Source organism: Artemia sp. Qi Xiang Cuo, chromosome 9 (assembly GCF_049724085.1).
Source record: "Artemia sp. Qi Xiang Cuo chromosome 9, ASM4972408v1, whole genome shotgun sequence".
Taxonomy (NCBI): Eukaryota; Metazoa; Arthropoda; class Branchiopoda; order Anostraca; family Artemiidae; genus Artemia; species Artemia sp. Qi Xiang Cuo.
This window is the reverse complement of record NC_142802.1, coordinates 31,703,811-31,720,200: the sequence shown is the minus strand read 5'-3', so window position 1 is coordinate 31,720,200 and position 16,390 is coordinate 31,703,811. Positions and strand designations below refer to the sequence as shown.

At 36.4% G+C, this 16,390-nt stretch overlaps 1 protein-coding gene across 5 annotated transcripts in view; it reads left to right on the top strand.

The window, feature by feature from the left end:
* LOC148948572 (F-box only protein 42-like) overlaps nt 1-14,438 on the top strand; it is a 98,561-nt gene extending 84,123 nt beyond the window's left edge. For all 5 annotated transcript variants that reach the window (XM_089094476.1, XM_089094475.1, XM_089094474.1 and 2 more), the window contains exons 7-10: nt 4,157-4,281; nt 5,865-6,022; nt 8,098-8,264; nt 13,000-14,438. In XM_089094476.1, the coding sequence (XP_088950602.1) occupies nt 4,157-4,281; nt 5,865-6,022; nt 8,098-8,264; nt 13,000-13,387 (838 nt within the window). In that variant the 3' untranslated portion in view covers nt 13,388-14,438. The remainder of the gene's footprint in view (nt 1-4,156; nt 4,282-5,864; nt 6,023-8,097; nt 8,265-12,999) is intronic.
* Nucleotides 14,439-16,390: the final 1,952 nt, after the last annotated feature.

Here is a 16,390-nt window from a genome sequence, read left to right as displayed (position 1 = left end):
GAAATGATGGGCTTGGGGGGGGGGGCTAGTTGCCCTCTAATCACTTTTGACTATTAAAAAGGGCACTAGCCCTTTGAATTTCCAATCGAATGAGCCTTTTTTGAAGTTTCTACGACAACGCCTTCTATAAAAACCTTATAGGCCCCCAGGGTATAACTTAAAACCCTTGCCCCGAGGGTTTGGGGGAGCGTCCTCCTCAAAAACATATTTTCTATCTGAAAATCAATTACGCTGAACAAAATGGCTATATCAAAATTTTGATTGGATGTGTTGGGGGGAATAATTGGCGGGGGGGGGGCTAGTTGCCCTCCAATCAATTTCGACTATTAAAAAGAGCACTAGAACTCTCAGTTTCCAATCGAATGAGCCCCTTTTGAAGTTTCTACGACGACCCCTTCCATATGAAGTGCCCTGCTCTAAAGGAAAAAATAATAAATAGTGCATCGTTCTTATATGCCCAAAATCAAACTTTTGAAAATTTTGACATCAAAATTTTGATTGGATGTGTTTGGGGGAATGATGGGCGTGGGGGGGGCTAGGTGCCCTCCAATCATTTTTGACTATTAAAAAGGGCACTAGCCCTTTGACTTTCCAATCGAATGAGCCTGTTTTGAAGTTTCTACGATAACGCCTTCTATAAAAAACCTTATATGCCCCCAGGTCATAATTTACAACCCTTGCCATGTGGGTTGTGGGGGAGTGTCCTCCTTAAAAACATATTTTCTATCTGGAAATAAACTACGCTGAACAAAATGGCTATCTCAAAATTTTGATTGGATATGTTGGGGGGAATGATGGGCGCGCGGGGGGGATAGTTGCCCTCCAATCACTTTCGACTATTAAAAAGGGCACTAGCCCTTTGAATTTTCAATCAAATGAGCCCCTTTTGATGTTTCTACGACAGCGCCTTCTATGAAATCCTTATATGCCCCCAGGGCATAACTTAAAACTCTTGCCCTGAGGGTTGTGGGGGAGTTTCCTCTTCAAAAACATATTTTCTATCTAAAAATCAACTACGCTGAACAAAATGGCTCTCTCAAAATTTTGATTGGATGTGTTTGGGAGAATGATGGGTTTGGGGGGGGGGGGGCTAGTTGCCTTTCATTAAAAACTTTATATGCCCCCAGGGCATAACTTACAACCCTTACCATGAGGGAGAGGGGCGGGGTTGTCATCCTTAAAGACCTAATTTCCAAAACTTTCAACTATATTGAATAAAATGGCTATCTAAAAATTTTGATTGGATGTGTCTGGGGACAAGGAGGTTGTGAGAGGGGGGTTACTGCCTCTCAAATCACTTTCGACTATTAAAAAGGGTACTAGCCCTTTGAATTTCAAGTCGAATCAGCCCTTTTTCAAGTTTCTACGACAAAGATTTCAATAAAAAATCTTCAATAAAAAATCTAAGGGCATAACTTATAATCCTTGCCCTGAGAGTTGTGGGGGAGTGTACTCCTCAAAAATATATTTTCTATCTGGAAATCAACTACGCTGAACAAAATGGATGTGTTTGGGAAAATGATGGGCTTGGGGGTGGGGCTAGTTGCCCTCCAATCACTTTCGACTATTAAAAAGGGTGCTAGCCCTTCGAATTTCCAATCGAATGAGCCTGTTTTGAAGTTTCTACGACAACGCCTTTTATGAAAACCCTATTTGCCCCCAGGGTATAACTTATAACCCCTGACTTGGGGGCTTTGGGGGTGTGCACTCCTCAAAAATTTATTATCTATGTGCAAATAAACTACGCTGGACAAAATAGCTATCTCAATATTCTGATTAGATATGTAGGAGGAAGTGATGGGCGTGTGGGGGGGGGCTAGTTGCCCTCCAATCACTTTCGACTATTGAAAAGAGTCTTTGTCTGTGTGTATTGAATATGTTTGGGGGAATGATGGGCATGGGGGTCTAGTTGCCCTCTAATCACTTTCGACTATTAAAAAGCGTACTAGTCCTTTGAATATCCCGTCAATTGGCCATTTTTTAAAGTTTATATTACAATGCCTTCTATAAACACCCTATATGCCCCCAGGGCATAACTTAATACCATTGCCCTGAGGGTGTTGGGAGAGTGTCCTCCACAAAAAAATATTTACTATCTGGAAATCAACTACGCTTAGCAAAATGGCTATCTCAAATTTGTATTGGATGTGTTTGGGGGAACGATGGGGGTGGGGGGGGGCTAGTTGCCCTCCAATCACTTTTGACTATTAAAAAGGGCACTAGCCACTCCAATTTCCAATCCTGGCTTCTGCACTACCAGATTTCTTCTGTTTCTTAAAAAAAAAAAAAAGTTGTGCGATATCTTCAGTGTCTGTTTTTCTGACTTAATCATGCTTTTTTGAAACATCTGACAATAAATTTAGGCATACTATAATTTGTAATGAGAAAACCAATATCATGCATTCATTTGGTGCTTTATGGACGAAAAGGAAAGTGAATCAGGCAATGAAAGGGTGAGGAAACTGATTTTCGATTTGCTATATACAAAAATGGGTTCCTTAATATCTAATTTATTTGGCATTGTGTCCATAAAACCAAACATTTTCTTTTCAATTCTGCAATATTTGTAATGTTCAAATCGTTCCGATAAAAAGTTATTTTTGAAAAAAGTGAAATTACGTAGGTATTTTGGAAGACCACATTGCCTTTTTATGACGTATAAATAACAGTTCAATAGGGACAGATCCTTTTATTTGACAGTGAAACAACAACAAAAAATCTTTGCATATTTCGGTCACATATGCAGTGGCTGTCATCAGCAGATAAACTATTTATTTGCTAATGACGGTCGGTGTATATTTGACCCAAATCCCCTGATTTTTTTTTTTTTTTTTTTTTATTTTGCTGTCAAATAAAAGGATTGATCCTTATCGAACTGTTATTTGTACCGAATTAAATTTTCTGTACTTGAGCGTGTTTATTGAAAATCTAAATAAAAGTAGATTTTTTTTTATTCATCCAAAAGAAATGTTCAAAAAGGATTTGAAAATGTATTATTTATTGATCTTTTTTTTAAGGTGAAGATCTAGCGTTTTAAAACTTTTTTACTTGTATAATATCTGCTTCTATTATTACCACTTTTGGAGTGAAATTAACATTTGGTTCATTTATAACCATAATTCACTTCCACGAAGTTTTATACTTGTAACCAATTCCACATTAAAATTTTCTAAATACCCAATACTGATAGCCTTTTTGACGCCAAATAGTGGACCCTTATAACCTCAAAACCTCTCAAAAGAGCATTATCTATAATAAGTAAGAATAACGTCTAGAATGATAGGGAATTTCTCTATATTGACTGAAGTTACTATCGCTTATTTAGTAGCAAGTGTCTGCATCTTTTTTAGCCAATCATTAATCTGAAGAGGATCCTGTGATATTATACGGTGGGTACTTAAAGTGGGTATTTCTATGTTGTACAATCAGAGTCAGTTGGTTTCTGTTGCCTACAAGAGATTATAGTTTTTATCCTTTTTTATGTAAACTTATTGGTATTTTTCTTACAGAAGAAGGCAGTTTTTAGAATTTGGTAATGCTGAAATCGATAAACATTGTGTCTCTTTCACATGCGTGCAAGTTACTAGAGAAAGTGACCACTTTCGATAGCCGAAGGCCCGAGGTCCTTACCATCTTACCCAGATCAAAAAGCCCGTTTCGTGAGCTCTTTGTCTATTCTAGCGAAGAGGCTGGCTTCGCCGGTTCCTTGCATAGCCACCCTCTAGATCATCGGTCAGCTATTTCATTTCCGTAGATTACATGAAAAAATTGGTTTTTGCCTCCGGTGCGTTCAGATACCCAAACGTATCAATTGACTAAAATTATTCGTTTTTCTTGAAACGAAATTTCATTATGGTTATGACTTATTAAAATAAGTGGAAACTTATACTTTTACCATTTATTGAAACTATTTTAAGTAATTCGTAATATCTGTGCAATGCCATATGTCCAAATTCTATTTTTATCATGACCTCACGTTTCTTATAGATTTTTTTTTGTAGCTTAATTAGCATTCTTATGGTTTTAAAACTATTCTGTAAAAATCTCACATTCTGGCTTCAATTGATTTACTACAAATCACTGTAAAGGCAGGCCAATACATAAACAGATAAACGAACGCTATATTTATGTTCATAGATTACATGTATTTTTTAAGGCATGTATGGTGTTACTGTATCGAAAGTGGAGATTGGACGAAACGTGACGTTGAAGGGCCCAAGCCAGGACCAAGACGTAAGCACACACAAGTCAAGCTTGATGACGATCATCTTCTTCTCATCGGTAAAATCTTTTACCTTGATATTTGTCGTAAACTATAATTTGAATCAATTGTGATTACCATTATTAATACAGACTGCACGGGCTATATTACTGATAAGTCAAAATATCTATCTTTGTTACTGCTGGGACGGAATTTATGTCTCGTCTGGTAAGTACTAGCATCCTAAAAAGATTCAAATATCCATTATAATTGCTAACACTCCACAATCCTCTAAAAAGAATGGCCCATTTCAATGTTAAGACATTTATTTGAGCTCCTATTATAAATTTAGGGGCACGTTGTGTGGATGAAGGATGACAGATTGCCGAAGATCGTTCTTTTCGGCCAACCGTCTAGGGCTAAACCGAAAGCAGGTCGCCCTTGTCGGGGGTGGGAGGACGTCATAAAGAAAAATTTAAAAGAAATGGGAACTTCGTGGGAGGGTATAAAAAGGGAGGCTTTGAATAGAGGAGGAGCGTGCGGGGCTGTGTTGACCTCAGACGGCTTGGTGCTGCGGTGAGTTGTTAGTAGTAGTTGTATAATTTTAGAGACGTCATTTTACTTGATTGCTTCTTTCTAGGATTGAGGCTTGTGTGGAATATTCCAATTTCCAAACTTTTGTTCAATAGATCGACCTACTCACTTATTTCTTCCACTTAGTACATGATTTGGGAGCTTTTAAATTATACAAGTTAATGCCTCTCTCAGAGAACTAGTGTATGGATTAGCTAATGGGTTTCGCTTATAAATTATAAAAGCAAACTAACTAATGGATTTTATCTTTGATCGCCGAAAAGTCACTCGTATCTGTTTGCTATTAAATATCTATCCTGTTGCAACCGATTACTTTTTAATACGCATTGAATCAACTTCTGTTGATATTCAGATATAGTAGAAGTAGATACCATATCTTAGTAAATATAGACTTTGGCAGACACGTACAAAAATCATATTTTCGGTTGGGGTTTGGACAAATTTGAAAAATTGGATAGTTAAATGGAAAAATACTGAAAATTATAGCGAAGTGTAAAAACAAACAAGAGATTCTGGGAGCGTACGTGCATGAACTTTCGCTAAAATTTGAGGAATTTTCAGATTTTCATAGTGAAAGCCTTTTGTTGAGAGGTTTTACATGCTGCAGTATAGACCAGAAATCGCTAGGTAAGTCAAAAGTCACTTCCTATTTGAGTTGAAGATGATCTTAAATAGTTTGGAGTTGAAAACAATGGAGTCAGATAAGCAAATACTAGAACACTAGGGCTTGGTTTGCTAATTCACCTTTCATCTGTAAATCTTAGTCTATCATGTTCAAGGGAAATAAAAAATATTAACCATTTATTATAAAAACTTAGTCGAGACATAACAGGTATAGGGGATACAATGTATACGTTTTACTCCTGTATGCCAATGACAACCTTATCCTTCATGTTTACAAGCCAAAAGGATTTAAATCTCTCACTCTCCCTTTCTTTCTCTTCCCTTTTCTTTCTCTTTCCTTTTCTACAGTCGTTTTAATGGTTTAGAAACCATTATACCAGTGTGTTTGTACCTAACATAACTTTTGAAATTTATATTGAAGTGTCTTGTTTCCCAAATCGTTTAGGTGGCGTCAGAATTGTTAGAGGGACAGACAATGACGGTCAGCCTCAAAACGATTGCTGGATGTTAGATATGAGCCAGCCAGACTGGAAATGGATACTTATGACCGTTGACAGACCTGCAGAAAATTCTCTTTTATGCTCAAACCATCGTGGCTGTAAGGTATTTTTTTTTCGGTTTTCTTGCTTCCTTTAAATTAATTTCGTATTTGTTCCCAAATCACATTTCACTAGAAAAGTCTGTTGTGAAGCTTAGATTCTCCAAAAGTATTTTCGTTCATAGACCAGGGCCCAAACATCCTTGTTACCTATATTTCTATTCAAAGCTGTGCTTAGGTACTGAGTTCTTTTTATTGGTCTATTAATTTACAACAACAAAAAACTACAAGATAATCTTACCCGTAAGGCTCTGTTGCCAGGAAGTAACAGGGATGAAAAAAATACCAACAAAAAATATCAACGAAATCTAGAATCCAGCCGCCCAACTTAACAATCCCCAAAATCACAAACTAGGCAGGCGAGTAGTAACTCAATTCTACCATTTCAATTGTACACATGGGAATGTGCAAATAAGAGGGAGATTTTTCGGTAAAATTCTAGATGATAGGTTTTGGCCATCTTGGAAAGAAGTTGAACTCGGAGAATTATGCTTTAGGGATGGGTCCAGTGCTTAAATTATGCTACAATGAGATGAATCTAAGCTTCTGTATATATTCTTCCCTGTTTCTAAGGCTTAGAAAATTGTACAGAAATCGTACTTTGTTTCAGAACTTGGATTCGAGTTTACTTGTCTGTGACATTAGGTTTTTAAAATGCAGTTCCAAAAATTTCAGTAGGAATTAAATCGATATTAGGATCTATCATTAAAGGACAGATTTTAATTTAGGTCACACTTTAATTTAAGACACAGATTCTTTAAAACTTCATAGACCAGTACTTAGGAAAGTTTTGAAGATCAATGTACTTTCTTTTGTCCCCATTTGTCCTATAATTTTTGGAAGTTTCACTTTTTGTGAAAGTTTCATTCTAAGTTCACCGAAGGTCTTTACTCTTTGCAGGGGGAGGAAGTAGAGACAGATACTTCAAAAGACCTTCCCAGGGCGTAATTTAGGCTCAAGGCCCATTCATGAAAGTTCATTCATCTAACTCAACTTTCAAAGATAAGAAAAATCCCGTCACCTAGAACTTTACCTGTTTTTAATTGTGCAAACTAACTATTTTTATTGCTTATTCGAAAACAATTATTCTCCCTCCTCCTTTGGAGACAAAGCTATTTAAGGGGTTCTTAAGGGAGTTCTTCACTTGTATGAACGATTAAATAATAGTAATTCTGTTTTGTTTTTAATTCAAGTGCTATGGATAACAATGCTGGAAATTAATTGCGCTATATCAAATCATCCTCATATAAATCGTACTCAAATTACAATTCGACCCAAAATGTTCTGCTACATTAGCTAGAACTGGTGTGACAAATGCTTATTGGAACTATTACTATTTTATTCGCATATACAGGCCTGAACAATAACAAGTATATAGGCCTGGAGAATAAAAAGTAGATTTTCGGGTCATAATTATCTGATTTTCCTTGGGGGGGGGGGGAGTCTTCAGAATAATCCTTCGGGGAAGATATTATGACAATTTCTCCCACATTCATTGATGTGAACTATTCTTTTAATAAAAATCTCTTTCCCTCGTTTACCCTGCTGTCTGAAGGAGGGATTATGTGGGGGGGGGGGAAACAAAATTGTCCTTATTTATATTAACATAAAGGACCTTGACCCGGAACCTTGAGAGAGGGTTGTCGGCAACTAGGGCACAGTTTTTATGTAGGCTACAGTTTGTGTTTTTTTTTCTATGTTATCTGTTTTCTATATACTCACAGGCATGGTATTAAGGCTACTTAGGGGAGGGAGATCATAACCAAGAAAAGGTTAATTTTCCGACCGCAAGTTTTCAGTTTTTCCGGGGTAGGGGGATCCCGAATCAATCTCTGGGCGAGGCATTTATCGCTACCCCCGTTGTTCGCAGTTATGGAACTCTAAATGTAAAACTGATTTCTCTCATTTCTACTGTAGAATTTTATTTGTATGTCCTTAACTCGCTCAGTTATTCAATTGAACTTGAGTTCCCAAGTTCTTTTTTCGATCTTCTTTAATGGAAAATATCTCCGTCACAAAAAAAATGATAAACGGTTTGGCTGTACCCTCTCTTTTTGTTCTTTTATTTTAATATTTATAGGTTGGCGACAACTTGGTGTTCTTACATCCAAAATGTAGCATGAATATAGGGGGCCATCGATGCGGGATAGTCCGAGTTCAGCGAAGACGAAACCCTGCATTTGAGGGGCTACATTTCCCCCGCGCCCTGGAACCGCATGGAATTTATAGAATCCCACCTGAGATAAAGTAAGTAAGTTTTAAAAAGTTATTTTTAAAATTTTTAATGTTATTCCTTGCTTTTTGTGAAGAACCTAATTAACGGCGTTGGTATTAAAGTAGCTCCATATGCTAGTCATTTTTACCTGGTTTTGTTGGTAGGTAAAATGTTTGTAGGTTTGTCAAATCTTTTCTTTGATTGAATCAACCAATAAACCTTTGGTAAAAATGAATAGCTTGCTTAGGAAAGCCGTTCTGAATAGAGTGTAATTCTGACCGAAGCTGTCTCCGAAGTATTTAGTCATAGAACTTTCTTCGTGCTGATAGTCAGAATGAGCTGTGCACCAGTGTGATTCTCTTGTCGTCTTGATAAGTGATGGCATAAAGGAAGAAAGGCTTATCAGAAGATTGTGAATGAATGTAGAAGACAGCCATTGACACTGTACTGAACCTTTCATTTAGAATTATACTGATATATGTACTTGTGGCGGGAATCAGACGTTCCTACCTTGCCATGCACCAAGGATCTTTGTGACCTGTATGGACCATGTAATATGGTCTTCTGGCAGCTGCTTCGCAAGTGGGAGTCGTTGGGTTGTGGCTGAACTGTCTAAACCCATCAGTAGGTTCGAGATCTGATTTAATCAGGTTCCATTATTTTTCCCGCTGTTCTTTTTGGTGTCTCTTCCATGAGAGGAGGGGCTCAACTAGAAGGACTTGGCGAGGCAAGTACTCTGGTGGCCTCCGTAAAGCATGGCCCTACCATCAGTCTCCTTGATTATTATTGCAACGCATCTCTTGGTGCCACATATTGGTCGTATATCCACGTTTGATATGCGATCACGGAGGTGTATCCTGGGGATACTACACAGACAGGTATGCTCAAACACCTTCGGTGCATTTTCATGTAGTTTCTTCACTGACCAAGTTTTGCATCCATAAAGAAGGATTGTTTGAACTAAAGCCAGGTAGACTTGAGCTTTAGTGCATACACGATAATTTTACGCCGGATCCACGATGCTTTTCTGAAAGAAGCAAAGGCTGTCGAGGCTTTCCGCAATCGCTGTTGTATGTCGGCGTCTGAAGATCCATCAGTACAAAGCTTAGAGCCAAGGTATTTGAAGCTTTTACTTGATTTAAAGTTAGCGAAAGAGGATAAGCGTGATTTTTTTGCCATAAATTTTGTTTTCTCTATTCTGAACTTCAAACTAATTGGGATCTGCCCAAGTTACTCCAAATACAACGAAACCAGTTACTAACCTCTATTTCTACGTTAATCGCAGCAAGACTGTTCTCGTACATTGCACTAATCACTCTAATTTATTTATCAGGTACATTATACAATGTTAGGACCTTCGCTTAAGCTCTTCTATCAGCTGAATCAAACGCTTGCTCATATTCTATAAAACCGCGGTTTTACCAAAGGTGTTTGATAACTCGGCCACTTCTCAGTTATTAACCTAAGAGCGAACATTTGGTCGACACATCCTCTACCTTTTCCAAAACCGCACTGTACTTCTCTTAGAACTTATTCTACAGCATCTCTAAGTCTAAAAAGTATCGTCATACTAAGTAATTTGCTTCCTACAGAAACCAGGCTAATGCCACTACAATTACCCCACTCACTCTTATCACCTTTCTTATGGAGGTGTTTAATTAGAGTTTTTCTAAAATCGGTAAGTACTGCCCCTTTTTCAAAAATTATATTCATAATCTTCAATAACTTGTCTCTAACCTCACACCACCATATTTGAAAAACTCATTTACCACACTATCAGCCCCTGGGGTCTTGTTTTTTTTTTAATTCTTTTAGTGCTGTCACTAACTCTTCTAAGTAACACTGGGTTTATTTAAAAAAAAAGTATACATCTTCTATTCCCTGAAGCAAACTTGTACGGGAGAAAACGGTCCTAATAAATCAGTAAACCAAAAAAAAAAAAGATAAAAAAATAAAAAAAATCATAATTCGAGCTCAACTTACCGGACCCGAACTTGTCTTCCTCACAAAATAAATCTTCATTCACATCCAAAGTGTTACAAACTTTTTGATTATTTTCTATATCTTTTCCTGTAATCTATCACGGTTTAAGACATTCTCAAAATTTTCTGCCCAATTCTCTGCAGTTCTTTCTTTATCACTAATTGTGGCCCCGTTCCTATCTTTAACTGGGACAAGTTCAGATTGACTATTCCCTCTCAATTTATTAACGTGCCAGTAAAACATTTTACTATTATGCCGTCTTGCTGCATCTTCCAGATCTTCGGGAATTTTATCCATGGCCTCCACTTCATACCTACTTCATTCATATTTTAATGCTCTCTCCACTTTCTTTACATTTATCTTATTTTCGTATTATCTATCACTCAAACACTTGTTGCACAAGCCCCTCCTCTTCTCTATTAAACCTACATCATTTTCACTAATATTCTTAGCTGCGTTTCTAGCTTTTTTCCCTAAGGCACTATCAGCTACTTCACATGCTATTTTCCTAAAATTATTCTTTCCATCTTCTACATTGTCAAATTTTAAACTCTCCATTTTAGTATTCAACTGTTCCTGGAAAGGAACATTGTCCATTTCCTGGGATCATCTAGATGTTTAAACTTCGGGATGTTACCAATATTATTTCTTATCAGTTACTTCCGAAAGAAGTTTTTTTTAGCACAAAGCAACAAAACTCTCATAAACTCGGTTGAATATCGATGCAACAATGATAGACGTCAAACCAGAGAAATCAATAACTGCTCCTTTTTTTGAAATAGGAGTGATGAACCCGATTTTCTATTTTTCAGTGAAATGTCCAATTTTAGTAATGTAATTTTAAATGACATGAAGAGGGAACGATAATTCTTTCGCAAATGCTTTAGTAAGGGCTACTGGAACATCAAAGGGTACTACCAATGATCTCTTTAAAAACAAAAGTTTCTTTCTAATTGCTGATATTGATCTTTGGAACATTAAATTAAATATGAATGACTCAACCCCAACGATCCCAACCATCTCTTAGCCGAGGAAAAATGATAACTGCTTTCTAACCCTAGTCCTTGTGAGCTTAGAATCGGACCACCACCATTTTAGTTTGTGTTAATGTATTATCAGTTGTTAATGAGTCCAAGTGGTCCTTGCTTCGCACAGGCTGGTTCATGCGAATATATTTTTTCACTTCATCTAGTAAAACACTATGTATCGTATACTCCTAGTTCTTAATAATACCACCAGGGTTAAAATCTATCCAACAAAAAAATTATGTTTCTAGCCTCAACAATTTAGATATAAACCCAGTGCCAAAAACGGCCCGTTGTCTCGCAAAATCCTATGTTAAGGGGGTTTTGTTGCTAAACAGGTCTTTCTTCACTTGGTCTGCCCCGAGGTATTTGCCCCATGTGATTAAGGCGTTGCTGGTCAAGCAGGAAAACTACGTTGCTGGATTTGTCTTTTTTCTCTGATTGTTTCATTCGTCACTACCGTCTATGTTCAAGTACGTCCATATCAAGTGCGTGTTCATTGGATTGGGGTCAGGATGGCAATTTCTATGGCTTCATTCCCATAAAAGTCCAAAAATTTAGCCAGAAGTAAAAATATCATTTAAAAATTATTGTACAAACCTATTCTTATTATACAATTATTATACAAAACTTTACAATTATATACAAAACTTATTAAATTATGGTACAAAACTATATATTCAAATTGTGTCTGGAATTCAAATGGCAATATAACAATTTTAGCTGTAAAAAAAAGCAAAAACTCAAAGTTTCACGACAATTGTTACATAAAATAAATGTTTCACTTCAAAAACAAAGCTATTTCTTCCAAAAAACTCTTTTAAAGAAAAATAAAGTGCTATATTAAAACGTAAAACGGGCAGAAATGAAGTAGTATAGTAAATCAAACTTAAAACGAACAGAAATTACATTGATTAAATAAATTAAACCTAAAACAAACACAAGATAAAATGCATAAACTATTCAAACCAAAAACGTGTAGAAATTATCACAAATAAGAGAGAAGCTACCGCCTTCTCGAACCCCCTACAGGCTTAAGCATTATTTTGGCTCACTGAAAATTTAATACTGCCTAAACGCCCATGAATTTTATCTTTGTATATTATTAAATCGGAAACAGTGAATGTAGTTTAGTAGTCAAATATGCAATAAATTTTTTTCAACGCTTCGTTATTTTATACAAACTCCGTTCGAATGAAAAGGAAACCAGTGGATCAGTCATTTACTGACTCACCAGCTTAAAATATTGCTGTATCAAAATAAACCAGTTGCTTAGAAAATCAACAGCGTTGACGTCTTAAAAATGTTGTTTAGGTATCAACTTTCTGTGTATTTAAATAAAATGGAATTAAAGGGAAAAAATAGTGACAACAAATGTGTCCGTTTAAAATAATAAAACAAAATTGAAAGTCACTAAGGTATGTGTATTTATTCAGAGTAGTTTCAGTCTTTTCACCTTTTAGAAGTTTTTAATCGAATCTTTTGCTTTTTCTCGGAATCAAATTTAGTCCGAAGAATTTTCTTTTTTAATTCTAAGACTAAAGCTAAAACTGTTTAAAGGGGATTGTCAGTGTCTCTTGATCCCATAGCCCATTTATTTGAATTGTCTTGGTCTGAATAGTTGTCGCTCTCTCCCTTTGTCTGAACCTTATGTTGAGCCCAATCTCTCTCTTTCTTTTTTTCTCTGTCTCTCTCACTCTCTCCTTTTTTTCCTTATTTGCTTCAAACTATTTCTAGTTTTCCCCTTATTAATTTACAGCAATCAGAATGATCGAAATGCTATTCGTGTTCAACCCGATATCAATGTGAATGGACGACGTGGAGAACTCTGTCAAGATCGTACTCATACCGTCCGAGGTGTTCAGCCCTATCCAGCTGTTGTGCGGTCATATCAGTTTGAAAAAAAAGAATACTTTGCTTACAGTTTGGACTTAGAAGAAGCTATTGTTAAGCACACTGTTAGGTGGCGCAAGTCCCTACCGTTTTGGGGCGATGAGCGTCTACCAGTACTTGGATTTTCTGTTGACTATGGTGCAGGAGAAATCATAGTGACTGGTGGTCTGCCATTACCTTGCTTTCAATCCAGATGTGACGTTGATAATAGAGAACGGTCATATTTTATAGCGTACAAGTCTGTTTTGTCCTAGACTATTGGAGTTTTCGTAAAATTTATATTGTCAAATTTTGTTATTATTAAGTTCTGACCATATCGAATCTATTTTTTATGTATTTACCTTATTTCCATGAAACGCTTGATTTTCAATAAAATTCACCGTTCTCCTTTATATTGGACTGTTTCTGCTTTTTTTGCATCTACTGATGTTCCAATCCCAATAAATTAAAGTTTTGCTTTGGACCCCACAGGACCCCATTTTCAGTGGGGGGGGGGGTGATTGAGCGATGTTTCTAAGGAGTGGCAAAATGTTCAGAATATTCTAGAGGTAATAGAACTTCTGAGACACCGACATGTTTCTAAATAAGATTTTTCAAAATGAAGAAAGGACATTTTTAAGCGCGGGAGATTCAGGACGTCACTCAACTGTGGGAAATGAAATCTATGATTGCAAAAGAAGTACTCTTTGGTAATCCTGACACAAGACATATATTGGTCTCCAAATGTTTAATTTCACTGTATTTTTAGGACTAAGTCTAGTCTTAAGTACATCAATTCGTGTCAAGTTAGTTTTTTCGTTATTTCAGCCTAAAGTTAGCTCCAGGGGGTTCCCAATCTCTTTGCAAGGGAGGGGGAGGAATTTAGCTAAATTGGCACTGGATTTTACCAAGATTTATTGAAAAGATTGTTGATTTACCCTCTAACAAGCTGCGTTGTATCGCATAATGTACTACAAGGCCAAAATTAGATAAGAATAAAATAAGCTTGTATCCTGCGCTTTTGCGTAATTAGAGAAGATATATGTGTTCCAAAAGATTGCTTTCACATGCCAGTGTTAGTAGCTGGCCAAGTTCTTCGCATTTTGCCGCTTGTCGAAGAATAATATTTAACAATTTTATCCCGCAAAATATCACTTTCCCTCTAGCTGGTATCACAATGATGAACTTTGCCATCTGCAGTATAAAGTGTTTCTACAATAGAAGATGAGACAGAAAGCGTTCCATTTATTCATATTGAAGGTGTAGTGTAAATATATTTATTTAAATCTAGGAAGGCTTGGGTTGAAATCCCCCTCGATATTACTATGAACAACGCCCCCCCCCCCAAAAAAAAAAAAAAAAAACTCGGGAAAATTGGGCCTAAGAATAGACTTGAGGCTTTAGGTAACATCTTCCCTTGTAAAAATAACCACTGAACCACCCTCCCCCACCCCTGTATTTACTTTACTTTGAAAAAATTATTTTTTCGAAAAAAGTTTTTTAGATTAAATTTTTTTAGTTTTATATCGACATAATCTTTTTCAGGGGGGAAAAATAATAGTTTAAATGTTTATTGTTTTTCTGTAATGATTTATAGTTTGACTTGCTATTTATAGTATGGTGGAGAAGCTTTTTCAATAATTTTTAACAACATTTATCCTTTTGAAAATGTTGACACAAATAGTATTGTTTAATTTAGTTTTATACCTCCTCTAGTTGACATGAAAAATAAAACTTAACACCTTTCCCAAGAAATTCTGTCTATGCTCTTTGACAGCCTTTTTTTAGTTAAATTGTAGGGGTAGATGTAGTATAGAAGTGGTTCCGAAAGTTCGAACTTAATGCCTTCAGTCGCTCTAGGGATATTGATGAGATGTCTTATTGGAAACAAAAATACACACAGTGGGCTTTGATTCAATTTTAAAGCAAATTTTAGTTTTTAAGTATAATGGGTAAATTACATAATTCTGGGGGGTTTAACCTACTCAATAACCCTAGAGATGTAGTTACTGGACCGTTCGGCTATGCTGAACAAAATGGTTGTCTCAAGATTTTGATTGGAAGTGTTTGGAAAATTATGACTTACTGAGGAGGGCTGATTGCCCTCCAATCACTTTTGACTCTTAAAAAGGGCACTAGAACTTTCAATTTCCAATTGAGTTAGATCCTTTAAAAATTTCAATGATATTACTCGCTATGATACAGCAGCGCTGCCTATGGTATTGCTTATATGCCCTTTTAATGCATGCATGCATATAGTTTTTTCGTTTAATTGAAACCCCCCTGAACGTTGCCTAAGAATTCAACTTAGTGCCCTTAGTGTCATTAGTTACAGTAATCATAGAAGTAGTGTTAAAAGCATATAGTGTCTTCTGGCTATTTCGGAATCCGCAGTAACTTACCCCGAAAGGTCTATCTTAATAATGTAATGTAAGCCATTATTGAGATATTGCTTCGTCACCCTTTTGATAATCTACATGGTCATAGTTCGTTTTGATTTAATTCGACAGTAGTAGCATTAGTAGAAGTATGAACATGACACTTTGGTTTTCTTCAACATCCCCTTCAATACAAGATGAAAGTTTCAACTTAATACCACCAACCGTTCCTGAAGCATTACGTCCTCTTGGCAACCTATATGGGTATGTTGTGTTTCTGTTTAATTGAACACAGTTTCAATATTGCCCAAAATTTTCGCACTCCCTTAGCTTTAGTAGCAGTAGTAGTAGCACCAGTAGTCAGAGTAATAGTATCAGTAGAATTAATTGTAGTAGTGTTAGCTTTAGTAGCAGTAGTAGCAGCAGCAGTAATAATAATAATAGTAGCAGTAGTAGTAGTTGTAGGACTAGAAGCAGTAATACTATGATGCAAATACTGTCTTATGGTTAGTTCAACAAGCCTTGTAAACTTGTTCTCCTTCATACAGAAAACTGCTCCCAAGATATTGCTGACATGCCCTTTTGACAATCAGCATACGGATGGTGTGTTGTGATAAGGTTTACCTTCTCCCCAAAAATTCCCTAAAAACTCCACCTTCATACCCTTAGGCATAGTTGTAATGATAGTCACAGTAGTGATATAAGAACTCAACTTAATACAACTAGCCATTGCTATGACATTGTCGATATGTCCTTTTGATAACCTGTATATTCATATACTTCTTGAAATTTTCATCTTAATGGTCTTAACCTTTAGCTTTAGTAGTTAGCTTGTTAGTAGTTAGTTGAATTGAAGTTATCAAGTATTTTGGGCAATAGGTTGCATCAAGACTGGGCTGG